Here is a 17232-nt window from a genome sequence, read left to right as displayed (position 1 = left end):
AGACAAGCAAAATCTTTTAGAATCAAATAGAATCTGAGCCTTTAAATGAGTCCTAGTTGGGGATCTGTTGCCCTGATTTTTCAGCCTTCTGATGTTTACATTTTCTACTGGAGCTTTCTTACGCATTGTAGCATAAAGTAAGTGATGTTTTGTAAATTATGCATCCCTTTCCTGGAGGGAGAACAAATTGATAGTCATTTAGTTTGACCAATAAGGTCAGAGAGGTATCAACCTCGTCCCCCAATCCCTGATCAAACTCCGAAAACTATTTAAATCAAATTCCCAAATAAACTTCCTTCTTTCTCATCTCACAACCTGACAGTGTGAGTGTGATCTTTTTGTGTCCATCTAGAGACAGGGATCCTTTATGGAATTCAAATAAGAAATATTGGTTAAAAAAAAAATCAGATGTGTTTTCACAAGCAAAACCAAAAATATCAAGGTTGCCAGAACAAAATTCTGCCACTAAATCAAAGTCAGAGCACATGGACACAAAACTAATTTAGAAATGCCTGTGCAAGTGAAGCCTGACTATCTATTTTCATTAAATGTCCTCCCTAATCACATTCCTCTCTTCTCATACTCATTTCTTCAAAGAACATACCATGTTAGGAGAAGAAAGTGAGTTTCAAATCTCCAGGGGCTGCTGCAGTTGAAGAGTTGCTTAGCTGAGCTCACCCACCCCACTGCTGAAGTTCTGGCCACAGAGATACCAAAGGGCCCCTTGCCCCAGGCTAGGGAGCTCCCTCCGTTTTGGAGCACTCCTGAAATCACACACACAGCTTTCCTGGCACTCCTGAAATCACACACACAGCTCCTGGGCCAGGTGGTACAAGAGGTCCCATGCAGGTCCCATGCCTGACTGGATGTTTCTGTAGCCCATGTATGATCTCTGCCAGAGGCAGTGAGAGGTCTAGGCTAGGAGAGAACATAATCTGGCCCATTTCTGAAGTCTCTGCTTTGCACTCCACCATCACCCACAACTGCTATATGTCACATGCCTCCTGAGTCCTTGGGAACATCCATTTCTAAGTCTTTTGCCCATTATTCATCTAAGGAATCCCTTTTTGTCCCTGCAAGTACTCTTGCCTCCTGGCAACAAGTAGCAGAAATCTATGTTTCGTGTAGGGAAGTTCCTTTTCAAGTCAGTGCCCCTCAGTTCTTATACTGGAGAATTTGTGTGAACTATTTTATTGCAGGGTTTGGGTGAACTGTTGTATTGCATTCACCTTATTTACAAACTTTTGACCCAAATATGCCCTCCTGCCTTTCTGTTCCAGCTGAGCAGCCCTACATTTCCTGTCTCTTTAAGACACAGGTGAAAACTGAATAAAACTCATATCAGCACCAAGGCTTAAGTGATCTGAACAGTGACTCTTCCCACACTGAAAAGTTATGTTACATCCTAGCCAAACTTCCTACCATCTATCAGCCTTCAGTTTGCAAAAGAACCTTTTTTCAAGTATCTTGGCAACTTGGTTGGTTTTCTGTAGGAGTCCAGATGGGTTATATCCTCTGATTCCCCTTCATATCCTTGTTTATTTGCGCCATTATGCTGCAGATACTGAAGCAGGAGTTCCTGAATCAGTTGATGCTTATTCACATACTCAGAGGTCTTCTTTATTGTAGACATTGTCCTCTTCCCAGGGATGGAAATCACATCTTTCAGTCAGCAGCTTCCTTGATCCATGGTGCTAGCTCAGAAGAGAAAGGAAACAAGGAAGCTAGCCCAAACCTACAGCAAATACACACTGATAGAGTAGTTCTCCACCTGTCTGCCATGGATCGTCTTCTTTGCAATCTAAGCTTGACATAGCTGCTCACGTCTGTACTGTACAAAGTGCTGTAACTGGGGAGTTCTAATTCAGGGACACTGAAAAGTTCCTTTCACAATTGGAAGGGTGGAAACTCTTTCTGCATCCTTCCTACTCTTCTAAAGTAGCTTTAGAAGTAGCTTGGTGAGACAGCTCCCAATGCTCTTTTCCACTCATCAAGTCCCAGAAGCAGTCTTGCTGAAACCTGTGTCTTGGCTCAAGTCTGTTGACAGTATTTAATGCAATTTGAAACAGGGCTGGCAGCTACACCTGGGTAGCTCTGACACTTCTGCTCCAACACCTGCCAGCCTCATGCATCTCTTTCATCCTGTACTGCACCTTGTCAACCCTTGCTGCTGGTTATTGTAATCATTTATAATATTTTTATTTGCAGCTGTGTCAGTTTATTTGCCTGAATCTGTCAACACCTTGACAGATTGAAACACCTTGACCTTGAAATGTCAAGGTCTGGCATCAGCCACTCTTCTGCTTGGCCAGGTCTTCAGTTAAAAGGTCTCTTTCTGAATCAGGCAGCACCTCCATTTATCTTTCACCATTCTGCCTCTTTCCACTGCAGGACTGCCAGAGGAACACGACAGGACAGCACTGCGAGCAGTGTCCAGATGGCTTCATTGGGGACGCTGTCAGCGGAGTGCCCACCTTCTGCCAGCCCTGCCCCTGCCCCCTGCCAGCACTCAGCAAGTATGTGCACAGCCTTTGCTTCTCTTTGATTTGGGTTGGCTTTGGCCCTTTCCAAGGTGGGGTCAGCATTTCTTCCTCAATACAGGAGACAAAGGCTGTTGCCCTTGACAAACATAGGGGAAAATAAGAGGACTACCAGCCACTCATGCTTATAACCACAGGAAATGGCATTTCATTTAGAAGGTGCAAAATATCTTTAAATGCTCACACTAATTTTTACCAAGAAAGAGGAGAATGATCAAGTTCAAGTTCACCCTCTCATGCAGAAGAGATTATTCAGTTGTCTGGTTGCTTTTAAAGCTCTGTTAAAGAATAATTCTTAGGAAAGCTGGCATCAGAGATTTATGTGGCTCAGACAGACAGAAAAAAAAAAAAAAAAAAAAAAAAAGACAGAAAGTTCAATCCATGTCACCTGAAGGGTAAAACCAAGCACAAAAAACCCCATGACTGGCAGTCCCCTGAATGTACAGCAGCTGGATCTGGTTAGCACAATAACAGTTCCAAGGAAGGTGCTGGAGCACCCTGTGACAGATACAGTGCCCCTTCATCTGATGCCCAGCTACTTTTGGGTAAGATTCTGAAGCCTGACAGAAAACCAAGACCAAGTCAAAGAACTCCAGATGCTGTGTGCTTTGTGCCTTCTGAAAAAAAAAAAATCAAAACTACAACCCACAACCAGCCATTAGAAACAATTAGTGGCATGTCAATAATGCAGCTGAAAGAAATTACCAACTTCCTCTTGCTCAGATTCATGCTCTGGGAGAGAGGTATCTCTGCAAATCCCACCATAGGAAGATGCTAGTAATTAGTTGCCAGGAGGCTGACGCTGTTTTTCAGGGAGCTAGGTATTCCTCTTATGTTGTTTCCCATTCTGCTTTCAGCAGGACTTCACAGTGAAGGGAATTTCTTTACTGTATTTGTTTGCTGTTGCTATAGGATTATTCACGCAACCTTAAGGTGGGATGAGCTGCATTTTGCTCAGCTTCTTGGGGCTCAAACTGGCAAAGGAACAAAATTGCCCTGGCCAAATTTCCACAGATCCTTTCTTGGCTTTTGCAGTGAGCTGCAGATGTGTGAGAAGAGCCATGGGATGAAGAATAGCTATTGTTGAAAAACTTCAGCTTTGCCTGGATTACAGAGAAAATCTTTCAGAGACATTGGAAGAACCTGGCTTTGCTCACATGTAGAAAGGCTTAGGAGTGAGCCAAGCTTGCAGATGAAGCAGACTATTTCTTCCAGTTTCAGTAGCACCTATGATGCCTGAAAAATGAGAAGTGCAACAGTCAGGAGCAGTGCCTTTTCCTTGGCAAAGTGGGTTTTGTAACCTGTTGGGCACAGAGCAGCCACTTCACGGTAAGAAGCTGTTCTCTGAGCCACAGCCTGGGGTGCACAGGGCAGAGGCACAACCACATGAGCCTCAGGCTCTACCAAGCAAGGTCAGTCAGGCAAGGTCTGGTCTGTGCTCCCTGCAGCTTGATTTGATGCAGCATGACTGGGTCTGCATTCCCCAGAGCCTGCCTGATCCTGAAGCCCAACAGGCTCTGCAGAGGTGCTCCCTGAGAGCAGGATGGTCCACCAGGCCACTGAGCAGGGCTCAGTGCAGTGAGACCAGCAGGGACTTGGGCTGCAGCCTTTCTCTGCCAGTGCTGTGGGAGAGGGAAGCAGAGGCCAAGGAGCATTCCATGTTTCAACATGCTAGGGACATTATGCCTCTCTTGTTCCAAACCACTAAAGAGAAGGAAACCCAAACTCAGCAGCATGGGGTTGGGAAGGGAGAGCAAATGTCGCAAGAACCTGAATGCAGATGCCTCAATATTAGCAGCAATACATGGCTTGGACTTGATGAGCCTCAAGGGTCCCTTCATCTCAGAGTAGTCTATGTTCTACAATGTTGTCTCCTCTTTGAAACTTACATCAGTTAAAATCCACTTCATTTCCTTGGTTTTCTCTCAGAAAAGTCCTGAAGGTAATAATTAAAGGCACATCCCATCCCAAATTCCTTCGTACCCTTATTTAAATAATGTGCAGAAATTGCCTGTTCAGCTTCTTGCATGAGAGAGACCTGACCACAGAAACAGTCTTCAGCTGGGGCTGGAACAGGGAAAAAATAATTGAGCAACATAAAGCTTTACTAAATTCAACAAAATTCAAAGAAAAAAAAATGTTCTTTATTAGTTTGGGTTGTTTTTTTTTTTTTGTTTTTTTTTTCAGTTTTCCTTCATTAATCCTACTACATATAAGGAGTAAGGCAAAATAATAACTCTACCAGAAGCAGAGAAGCATTAAATGGCTTTAAAAAGAACATACAAAGGATGTTGTTTTGCACTCTGTTTTACTTTGGAAATAGAATACCAAACCCGTAAACTGACAGACTCACCAGATAGATATTTTTTCCAGGAATTCAGCAGATTTTCTGACCAGACTATCTTCATATCTTCTATCCTGGGAACTTTTGGAGTAACTTTTGGACATTACACATGAAGAGTAATGTAATCTCTTTGGAACAAAAAGAGGAGGTTGTTTTACAGTCCAGCAGATGTTACTTCTTTTCAAACCCAAGGGAATTATAAAGCCTTTTTTCCCCTCTAAAAGTTCACAAAGAGTATAAAACTTCAGGAAGATTCCAGTCTTGCTCCATAACTTAGATCCACAATGTGGTTTCTGCTACTACGTGAAGAAATTAGACTTTGTTAAAGAAGAGGAAGCCTGCCAAACTATTATGACTTTCTCAACATGTTCTTGCAAAAGCCACACAGCAGTTAATTTGTAAATTCTGTGAGAAGAATCTCATTTTATGTTCTCTCTGGTTATATCAAATGTTTTGAGACAGCAGAGATCCAGACAGATTTTTTGTCTCTAATTGTCCAACCAGTTGAGAAATGCTGTCAGGAACTGAAATTATGCGCGAATTCTCCTCACCTTTCAATGCTGTTTGCTCCTGGAACAAGCAGTGCATGGATCATGCACTTTTCCATTGCTCTGAGTCTTTTGTGCTGTGTGAAATGGATGCAGCTCAGGCACAGCTGCCCAGCACTGTATGACTGAGGAGCTGTTTAAGCAACCATGGGCCTGCAGCTGGAAACTGCTGCCACTCACTGCTCTGGCTGCATTCTAGTGCTGGCAGAAATTTTTTCATGCATGTTCCAAACTAACTAGAAACATCTTAGGACTGTATCTCTTTTCTTCCTGTAAATGTATTTAGCCATGTCCATCACCATGTTTGAAATGCATATAAAATTTGCACTTTGCACATCTGGCTACAGCTGTTTCTTGGGTGTCATATTTACTTAAACATCTGTTAAATCCTGAAAACATAAGAAAACAGAGGAATCCACGATTTAGAATCTCAGCAGTAGAAATTACAGCCCAAGCCATTACTGCAGTCAGCATCACTACTTGGCACATTGGCCTCAGAAGAGGCTGCAGATTCTTTCCAGCTTACTTGGAAAGATAGCAGAGCAACCTCAGTTACTGTAAACTCAGTTACTCTGAATGAGGACAGCATTATTTGGGTTATTTTTCACCACTAGGAACTTCCAGATTGGAATTTGAGAAAAACTGTAGGATTTGTATATGAAACTGCTGCGTCCATTTCAGAGCCTGAGTTCTTAAGGTGCTCACTGTGTCTTCCACAAGCAGTGTTTTACTGCTTGGGATAATAGACAGGAAGCAATTAGGTTTACATGACATACACATTTATCTTAAGTCCCTTATCTAAAGTGTGTGTATCAAAACCTACAGATGTGTCTGATCTGCACTGCAAGACAACAACTTTCATACATATACATCTGTATTTATATAGCTCCATAGTTCTATACACTAATTAGTGTTTCCTAAGCTAATTGAAAATCTAAACAAGGGGTATAATATAAATTATGTAAAGAGCTTAACACCCATTCAGCAATGAACAACCAAGAGCCAGAGTTCACACTGACAAATGTCCATACTGTAACAAAGGAACATTCCCAAGTGTCTGTCATTGCCTGGTATTCTAACTATTCATCCTAATGAAATTCCAGTTTTGCAGTCTCCTGTTACAGAAAAAGTGGAAGTGTGCGTTGTGTGTGCAAGGAAAACTATGCCGGACCCAACTGTGAAAGGTAAGAAGCTCACAGGACAAATTGCTGGTGACTTCAATCAAGAAGTCCAGAATTTTTTCAGGAAATCTTCCCATGCTGGGGTGTAATCTTATCTACTTGTTTACGTCAGATAGAATTGTGCCTGTTAAATGATCTCATTGAGTTCCTACTATAAGTGTCAGGGTAAGACAGACATTTACATATTATGTTTTTTGATCTAGTTCTTGCACTTTGTGTACCTTCGTGTGGTGATCTTCCTAAAAAGAATGCAATTTAAAAAATACAAAATCCAAATCAGAAACAGCAGCTGAAGTGAAAAATATCCACCATATCGATGCCTCTTGCCACTCACCCCTCTAAAATACATAGCAGGTTTTTACCAAATAACTTTTACAAAAGCAAAGGAGAAAATCCACCATCAAGTCAAATTTTTTTAGCAGATGCAGCTTTTTTCTGTTACATTTTAAATGCACTTCACAGGCATAATTCAATGAAGACAAACAATCATAGGCCAATATTGCTTTTCAACTTTCCCTTGTATCCATAAACAATTTCCAGTAAATATTCCCTAAATAACAAAGGACACAAATAAATTGAACAGTGCAGAAGTATAACTTCATGTGCTGTGAGAGGCTCTCTCACTTGTTTTGAACACACATGGATGATATTTCAATGAATGTCAGGAGCCTGATTATAATTCAGAAATTGTCCTTGAGCAGCCAATAAATTCAAACAGCTCTAACACAAAGACTGAGGGATATAGGATGGCTCAGCCAATGGCTTCCTAAACATCTCCTTTTGTTTTGCCTTAAAGCCCCTGAATTATTTAAGTCTTTAGTCAACTGTCAATAATGAGTAAGTCTGGAATTCAAATGATAGTTAATGTAACTGTCAGAGAAGGGAGAAAAGGGATGCTTAAGACCCAAAGACAAATCAAAATGGAAAAGGTAAGATAAACAATGAGAAAAGGCTTTTCTCCCTACAGATGATGCAAAAACATCAGTCTATTATCTCCACATCACTAAAAGATGACAGCAACAGTGAAAGCAGATGGCATAAAAATAAAAAGCCCACCCTTGTTTACAGGCCCACGGCTGTATTCTTTTGTTCTTTCAAAACATCAGGTTTATACACAAAGGATAATGCAGATAATTAAAAGGTCATTGAGGTTTCTTAATGGTTATTAAAATGTCAACCCAGACGATAACCAATACAAATCCTATGAAATGGGTAGGAGCAGCAAAGAAACAGCAGAAAATAGCATCAGCTTTATTTTCTAATGGCCACTACCCAGCCTGACACAGTGCCTCAGTCTCAAGGAAGGCAAAGCTGTGCAGAAAAAGCCACAGAAAGAAGTCAGCCAGTCCAAGCCACCATGTTAAGACCTTGGCTAATTGCTGGGGTAAGGTGCAAGCAGTGACAAACAGGACTTGTCTTCTGGTAGGCTCCAGTCCTACTGCTGTTTTTATCAGAAACATCCAAAAGTGTTTCAAAGCTGGATGATGCATTGCTTGCCCCTGCTTGCTAAAGAGCAAGTCCCTACTTGGCAAACCCTGCTGCTGGGCGCTGCCAGAAAAAGGTGATGTGAATCCACAGAGGCCCTTGCTAGGAACTGAGAAAATCAGGTTCCCAAATTGAAATTTAGGAATTAATCTTTTTTTCCTGGACTTCAGCAGTAAGGCATTAGGGTAATAATTGATGACAGGCAGGTTTTGTTCATGTACAAATGTTAAAAAGAACAACTGAATAAATTACATTTTAATGTCCAAAGGAAATAGATAAAAAATGTTCTTTTGGTATTGCCAGAGAAGAGCAAGTTAATTTCTTACTCACTGATAGTTACAGGAAACAACTATGGCAGCAAAATGAAACAAAGACAACTTTGCAGTTTTATTATGGGAGAGGAAATATAATTTTTTAGTCAGAAAACGTCATTTATTGGTACAATCTAGGAAAAGACATTTACTGCAGGCCTCTGAACTTTTTCAGGCCATAAAGTGCAAAGATGGAGCAATATGTTTCCGGTCAGTGGCCTCTGCTCTTCTCACATTCTACCCACAATTCAAAGGAGGTTAAATGCCTCAGCACTATGAGATATACTGAGTGGCAAAGGCAAGGGGAGAGTGAAGGTAACACACTTAATTTCAGCTCTGAAAGCTTCTTTTTGTTTTAAACAGCTGCTCCAGATGAGAAGTTATGGCTAATAAAAGTGAGTCATAGCATCATAGAAGAGTTTGGGTTGGGAGTGACCTTAAAGGTTATCTGGTTCCACCCCCCTGCCATGAGCAGGGACACCTTCCACTAGATCAGGCTGCTCAGAGTTCCACCCAGCCTGGCCTTGAACACTTCCAAGGATGAGGCATTCACAGCTTCTCTGGGCAGCTTGTTCTGGTGCCTCAGGTGGTCATTAAAAGCAGAGTGTGTAAAATATATATCTGTGGGGATGTGAGGAAATGTCCTCTACATTCCTGGCATATGAACTGAACACTTCATTTCAGAAAAGAAAGGGGGGAAAAGGCCTTGTCCTGATGAGAGGGCAGACATGGCAGGCTTGGTGGGGGTAACATGTTGTTATTGGTAGATGTGGGCAGCAGTGAGCAAAAGGCTGGTCTGACCCCAGCCCTACTCAGTGGTCTCTGTGAACCTGATGGCCACATTAGACAGACAATCATATGGAAAATCTTAAATACAAAAAAAAAAAAAAAAAAAAAAAAAAAAAAAAAAAAAAAAAAAAAAAAACAACCACCACTCAACTGAAATCTTAGAAAATCATAACAAGACTTCTGGCATGACTGACAAGTAGCTTTACCCATCACTGCCTGCTCTAACTCCCACGGGAATGGGGAATGATTCAACCAAATCATAATCATAAATGACACTCTGCACTCAATGTTGCATTCACAGTTCTTCAGGGGGTGCACAGAATTCCCGGCCACACTTTAATTCTTTACATCTGGGTCACCCAAATGATAAAATCTGCACCAAAGATTCTGGCAGTGCTGCAAAGAGACAGAAAGAGCCTTTTTCATTGACAAAAGCAGTATTTGAGGCAGCCAAGTGGTTTATATTAAGATGTTTAAAATTTTATGTGTTTCTACTGTGAGGATTCAGGACTGGAACATGAACAAAGCAGTGTTGAGAAAATTATTCTCTTTATCAAAAAAAAAAAAAAAAAAAAGGAACAGATCAAAACTTGAAGCTTTTATCAGATCTCCCACATTTTCATGGTTCAGACATGGCAGAACTTGAATTTTACTGTGTTCAGATTTTAGAAGACTACAGACCTTGGTTTAAGTACCCAGCCAGAATCTGGGAAAATTAATCTGAACTGTCTGAAGTGCTCACCCTCCCTGCTTCTGTCTCCAAGAGGAGATAGAAAAAACAGCATCTTAAACAGGACTTTGGATGGGAGACAAGGACAACATGGTGATAAAACAGAATGAACTACAATAAATACTCCTTACCTAAATCATTGCAGCAACTACTCAATTGTCCAATTCCTTTAGCCAGCAATTGTTACACCAGCCATTTATTCCCCTCCTGGCAGGAATTCTTCATTTCCAGCTTTAGGGTATGAGTTTGTGATCTCTGAGCTCCAGCCTCCTGCTTCATGGGCCCTCCTGCCGCCATGTGGTGACACCATTAAGAGTGTGGGTTGCCCCTGTCCTTCCAAATGATCCCTCCAGTCCATCAGACACTGCTCCATGCTTCTCCACATGCCAGCTCCCCAAAGGAATCCCTTGCTCAAGGATTCACTCTCATTAGCACTCGATGCCTACCCCAGTGCTAGATAATGGTTATTTTGCAAAAGTTCCCCTTGCTTGTAGGATTAAGCACATTCCCTAATACCAGCAGACACATTCTGAGACACTTTCTTTCCAAATAATCAAATATCTTACTACCTCTTTGCTTAGGGCCATTGACCATCCAGGAATGTTATACATTTCCCATGTGTCTATACTCTGAAAAACCACCATAATATCAACATGTCTCTCATTTTAAGATGCTGAAATTTCTTAAGTGAAGTGCTTCCCAAACATGACAAAACATGATAAGAAATTTGAACCTTTTTCAGGCCTTCACTGAGGTGCTTGGTACCCACCTCCCTTTCTCTCTGCAAACCAAGAGTGGAATCCTCCCTTCCTGGTGACTGCTTTCAGCCTTTTACCCTCATCCAACAATAACATCAAACAAATCTGGAAAATGGAGTCTGGTTCAGGGTCTATTCTGTTTCGCAAAAACCAGAAACCACCCCAATACTTCACCATAGAAGTATTTCTATAACCTTTCCTGGTCAGTACTTTTTATGTACATTTATAATAGAAATAAAGTCTGAACTTCCTGAGTTTCAGCATCCTGAAATGCAGCAGTCTCTTACCCCAGTTTCCTATATAACACAATATAGTTGGGGAGATACAGAGCTGAAAGAGACCAAAACAAACACTGTAGAGCTGCCTTGCTGCCAAAGTAATTCTGTCACAGATTTTAAAACAATGGAGACAAAATAATTTCACTGCTAAAGACAAGCACAAAAAATAAATTAATGCAGACTGGTATGCTTGAGATACCAGGCGTGTTCAAGAAGGGGGAAATACATAACAGTGCAGGTTGAGATTAGAGCACAAAATAGCCTCTGTAGGAGTAAAGCTCCTAATGATCTCTCTGTCCATTGGAACCTGCACACAGTAATCAATTCCTGGTAACATAAGGTCAGAGAAAAAAAGGTGTTTAAGAGAGGAATGTCATTGTTCGTCATTGCCGATGTTGCTGTTCCTTTCAGGTGCGCCCCTGGTTACTATGGGAACCCTTTGCTAATTGGAAGCACTTGTAGAAAATGTGACTGCAATGGGAACTCAGACCCAAATCTGATTTTTGAAGACTGTGATGAGGTAACTGGCCAGTGCCGCAACTGCCTGCACCACACCAGCGGGTTCAAGTGCGAACGGTGCGCTCCAGGCTACTACGGGGATGCCAGATTCGCTAAAAACTGCACAGGTATGGGCCAGAGTTTGGTACAGCAGAGCTGAGCAACAGCCACACAGCACAGTTTGTGGATGGTCTCCCAGAAATCAGAAATGCCTGAAACAGTTGTCAGATACCTGTGGCTCTGGGAGGCAGGTGATGGGATAATTCAGATGCCTGCTCACTGTTCACTTGAATCATCCCAGGCGGCAGAGAAATATCTCTTTCCATCTCCCATGAGCAAGTCTCAGACCCCAGACTCCAACATTTCTAGTGCCTGGGCAGGTTTAACGGAGGCGCTGTTGTGTTCTCCTGAATCTTGTTTTAAATAAGGTTCTCTTAGAGTTCTTTGGGCAAAGTCCTCACCCTTGTCTCACCATGTAATCACCATGATTACTCAGGCTGCTGGTGCTTAAAGACTTGAAATTATTTTTTATGGGAACAGGATCATCCTTCCTCTCCTGACCCAATATCCACTCACTTTCTGCTATTTTTCACATTGGTAATACATTCTGCATTTCCTACGAATCTGTGTAATCTTGCTGGTTACAGTATTTTCACGTAAGAGGTGACTGTACTTTCACGGTGTTACCCAGAGTACCTCAGCAAAACACACCTGCACAGAGAGGTCACAAAGTTTTGTCACCTTAATATTGTCCTAATTTACATGGAGTTCAATCCAAACATGGCTTTGACCTCATACTTTTTATCCTTGCTTTGGCTCTGGAAGAGAGGTTTACATCCTCTTTCAAAGCACTTCAGAAAAACCAATGCTAAAGGCAAAACACAGGTGCTCAGAGCAAGGACCTTGGAGGTCCCTCCAAACTCTTTGGCAGGGGTCCCTCAAGGACCAGAACACAAAGGAGGGAGAGAGATTATTCCTACCTCAGCCTGACTCAAAAGTGAGACAATTGAAGCACACACTCAACTTGGACCTCAGAAGTGCTCCAGGGTCTCCAGGTACAGAGCTAAAGTCCTCAGGGACTTAGCAATATCTTGATCCTTCTTGCAACTCACTGTGTACTTGACTTTGTTTTTTACTTCCTTATTATAACGTGTTTTGGAACACACAGGGTGGAGGCTGTGAGGATCCTGTGTAATCAAATGCCCTTTGTGCTGCTATCTTCACTTGTAGGGGACCACTTATGATGCTATGATGTCACTACTGGTCTTTCCTGGTTTTACATTCTAGTGACAGCTAGAATTTGAGTGTCCATCTCTAGGATGTAACTCACATCTCCAAGTCAGGTGGTTGAGTTCTATTCATGCTGAACAGGAAGAGATGGTGCTCATGCACAGTGATCCTAAAGCCAAAGCCATGTATCCCAAGCAGACAAAAGTCATCAGCTGTGGGGAGCAGCATGCCCCAAAACTCACCTCCTGCCTGGATTTAGGTAGCCAAGAGGTTCATGAAATTCAGCATGCCTGGGATTTTGAGGTGGCAAAAGAAAATCTTGTTTATAAACTTCACTGCCTAATTCACTTCACCTGAGATGACTTAACTGCAGTTGTCCAGGAAGGAAAATTATAGGATCCAGTCTGTGGGTCCTGAATTCCATGAGGCAGGAGGAACATACCCAGCACTTCAACTCTGCAAACCTCAGCAATGATGCCCTGCCCATGGCCAAAAGCCTCAACTACCTAAGAGTAAATTTGCCAGGAGTCTGAGAGGTACAGGCATTCCAAGTTATGAGCAGGTTATGCAATAAGTGATTTTGGAAGGCATCTCTGAACATACAGTTTCAAAACTCAAATCAAACTTTCATCACCTCAGTACAGTTTTTTGGGTTTGGGGGATTTTTGCACCCTTAAGGAGGTACACAGGGGTTCTCTACACAGACTGTTCACATAGACTTGAAATCAGTGTGGTAATTCTCCTAATTAACAGATTTCCTTGCAGCGTTTCATCTTTGCTAAAAAGAAAAGGTGCTTGGGTGCTTGAATACATTGTGAGAAGTACAGCTTTTCTCTTCAGAAGGAAATTCAATCTTCAAGTTCACTCTAGCAAATCCTGATTTTGCAGTGTTATGTTTCAGAGAATTACACACTTCTTGTTTGATCTTCATTTCTGCTGAGCACCACAATGTGCTGTGCTTGACAGTACTGTGCAGATTGCAGTATATCAATACATCCATGATATTCAAACTATTTGTGTAGTTCACAGGAAAAGTTTATCCTTTGTGTAGCTTTGTGGGACAATTAGGAGCTATTGCTTAGAATTGATTCTGAAATAAGCCAAATATCTTCTTTAAACAAAACTATTGTAAGAATCAAGACAGTCTGCATACATGGTTTCCACAGAGCATCTCAAAGGGTATATAAAACCAAAAAAGCAAGACAAGTAAATGAACAAACAGCTCTATCAATCTAAAATAATATTTTTTTTCCTTTGAAATGGAAGACAAAACCTGGGTAGCTGTAAGCAGTAGTTTTCAGCTGCTTTAAAATTTTTTTTTTTTTAAACCACATCCTGTAGCCATACTTCAAAGCTCTCCACAAATGGCCCTCAGAAATAAAGGTAAATTTAGAAGCTTTCCCCACCAGCAAATCATGGTATCATTGAAAATCTTAATTCCCTACTGAAAACACGATACCTCTTAAACCAGTAGTTGAAAAATAGTCCAGACTGCTTTTGGAATTAATTTGCTGTAAGATTTTGTGTAGCAGACTCACAGGTATTCACTTAAATAAGAAGACACAATTTTATTTTTTTGAGCACCAATCTCATCAAATTTTAACCTTTTAACTTTAACTTTGTTACCTGGCAATAGCCTAGTCTCCATGATAAAGGGAAAGAGAAATCTCTACTTTCAACTGATACCTTTCTTTCACTTCTTAAAAAAAGAAATAACAAATTAAAAGTAATCGTAAATCCAAAAGCTGGGAGGCACAGATTGCAATAAGGTCAAAATGCTGACCGCATCAAAGAATTCCTAACCAATTTCTGTTCTTACAATAGTACAAAAACTGATTAGTTGTACTAACACTGGTCCACTTACACAAAATTATTCTGACGTTAGTGCATGGTGTTGTCTTTGAAGTTGTGTTACCCATTTTCAGTCAACAAATCCTTGAATGTGCAATGGGAAATGTAAATAAAAGTGCAATTCATAGATAACAATTACTGGAATAGGGCAATAAAAAGTCAGTAAAATATTTTGTTACATGAGGTTCTGCTGAAACCATGAGTCACAAGACCAAAATAAATTCCAGATAGATTTCTGCTGCTCTTATGTTCTGCTTGAGTTTTTGTTATTGCATCAAAGTGTTCCAAGAATATTTTTATCTTTAAAATAATATATTTTAAAAGGCAATTAAACCTTGAAAGAGGTTGAGAGATGTTAGATTAAAAATTGTACTTTTAAAAGAGCCACTCATGCTGGCAATAAAACTGTTGCTTTCTCAAGTTTGAAAAAATATAAAATGTCATTTATTCTTCATGTAAGTGGTAGGAGATATTTGCTTTTTGATATGTTAAAGCTAACAGTGTAACTGGAATCCACTATCAATCCCTGGTAGCTGCAAAGCCTTTTTAGTGACAGCCCGACAGCGTGCTGATAAATTCCACAGGGCTGTGGAGAGATTTGTAACTAATAATTAACTTCAGTTGCCCATTTTTCTTAATACATCTCCTAAATGTCACCTTCTCTAGACATTGATGTACAATGGCCCTTCTGGGCAACTCTGGCCTTGCTGACTCTACTTGTGACCAAGCTTTGAACAAGTAATTTCAGCAGAGGTGTTCTCATTCTGTTTTCCACTTCATATATCATTTGTTCAAATTTGACCAGTGCAAGAAACACCCTTTCCAAGTACTGAAAGGAAAGTCAGTCCAAGAAATTCTTGATATTGGCTTGAATATTCACACACAATTTAAGTACAACAATTTCACTATAATTGAGGATTTGTATATTTTGAAGATTCTTCTTTCATAAGTCCTTTCTTTTTCCACCAGCATGTAACTGTGGAGGAAGAATGTGTGACAGCCAGACTGGAGAATGCCTCGCTGACAGTCCTGAAGTTTCTACTGACACAGACTGCCCGACCATCAGTAAGAACTTTATCATTAAAACATCAATAATTAATATTGCTCTTATATTTAGAAGTTTACAAATAATAACTTAAAAGCTTGGTACTACAGTAGGGTCAGGATTTTGATGGTGGTCCCACAGGGCAATTAAGTGTGTGAATATACACAATGTCCTTCTGATTGAGTACTTCAGCATGTTCTCACACACTTGTCTGATTTGCAGAGACTTTCCAACTCTGTGATCCAGACTGCACGTTCAGATCCAAACTGCAGAGCAGTAGGGAATTATCACCAAAGCCACTTCCATAGACCTTGAGACACAGTGCCTGAAAAATAATATTCTGGCCCTAAAAGCTGTCCTCACAACTTTACCTGTGACATCTTGCATATAGTTTATGGTTCTCTAGCTGTGGTTTAACCCCATCAACAACACAGCCACTCATTCACTCCAGCAGGAACAGGGAAAGAATCAGAAGGGTAAAAGCCAGAAAACTTGTGCAGACACAAGCCACACACGCTTCTGCAGACAAAGCGAAACAATTAATTCATTCACTGCATCCCACGGGCAGGCAGGCATTCACCCATCTCCAGGAGAGCAGGACCCCACTTATTTACTTGGGAAGACAAATGCCATCACTCCAAATGTCCTCTCCTTCCTCTTTCTTCCCCCCACTGTATTTACTAAGCATGATGTCACATGGTCTGGAATATCCCTTATCCATTTGGGATCAGCTATCCTGGCTGTGTCTCCTTCCAGCTTCCAGCACACCCCTAGTCTCATCACCACCATGACAGTACAAAAAGCAGGAAGGGTCTTGGCTCTGTGTAAGCTCTGCTCAGCAACAACAAAACATCTCTACATTATCAACCTTGTGTTGAGTACAAATCCAAAACATGGCCCCATACTAGCTACTGAAATGACCTGTGCAGAAAATTATCCCAGTCAAATCTAATATAGACTGCTGCTATTGACAACTTGGCATATATCCATCAGTCACTCCCTTTCCCACTATCTCCCATGCTCTAAAGATAGGAAGCCTGGGGAGTTTCCAGGAGTACTATGTTGTAGCTATTGGTAACCACAGGCATTTTTTAAATGTTAGTGCACTTATTATACCTGTATAAAATGCAGAGCACGTAGCATGCATGAGTTCCTGAACCAACTCCCAAGAACAGGGGTCCTGTGCCTGAAGAGCAACCACAAGGAAAACATTCAGGACCTGCTAAAATATCAAGCAAAAGTGTCTGTAGGAATCTGTGTTTCACATTCACCCAAGTCTCTTGCATTTAGTGTTGGCACCAGTGTCACTACAAACAGGGTAGCATTGCAATCGTTCAGCAGGAACAAGGATATAGCTCTGCACAAGCACTTTCCAAGCACACTGTGACTGTGCTTTTAAAAGTTATCCTTGTAATCAAGTGCGTGGCCAGGAGTCCCTGTGCTGGACATCCTTATTTCTCATACCATTAAGTCTGAAATAAGGAGTTTGTGGTTCTGACAAAATGCAGTTGGTTTTGTTTTTGTTTTTGGTTTTTTTTTTTTGACCCTCATCTGTTGTCCTTCAGGCCACAAACATGTAGAGCCTAGGGAATAGCCAGGAAATACCTCTCCCTCTCTCCCAACTGATTACAGAACCCCTGTGGC

General features: G+C 41.2%; 1 protein-coding gene across 2 annotated transcripts in view; it reads left to right on the top strand.

Annotated features, from left to right (window-relative positions):
* LAMA4 (laminin subunit alpha 4) overlaps nt 1–17232 on the top strand; it is a 99375-nt gene that overhangs the window by 29902 nt on the left and 52241 nt on the right. For both annotated transcript variants that reach the window (XM_066315275.1, XM_066315274.1), the window contains exons 3-6: nt 2392–2516; nt 6536–6616; nt 11376–11590; nt 15513–15608. In XM_066315275.1, the coding sequence (XP_066171372.1) occupies nt 2392–2516; nt 6536–6616; nt 11376–11590; nt 15513–15608 (517 nt within the window). The remainder of the gene's footprint in view (nt 1–2391; nt 2517–6535; nt 6617–11375; nt 11591–15512; nt 15609–17232) is intronic.

This window comes from Sylvia atricapilla, chromosome 3 (assembly GCF_009819655.1).
Source record: "Sylvia atricapilla isolate bSylAtr1 chromosome 3, bSylAtr1.pri, whole genome shotgun sequence".
Classification (NCBI taxonomy): Eukaryota; Metazoa; Chordata; class Aves; order Passeriformes; family Sylviidae; genus Sylvia; species Sylvia atricapilla.
Note: the sequence above shows the minus strand (reverse complement) of the source record. Positions and strands in the feature narration are given on the sequence as shown.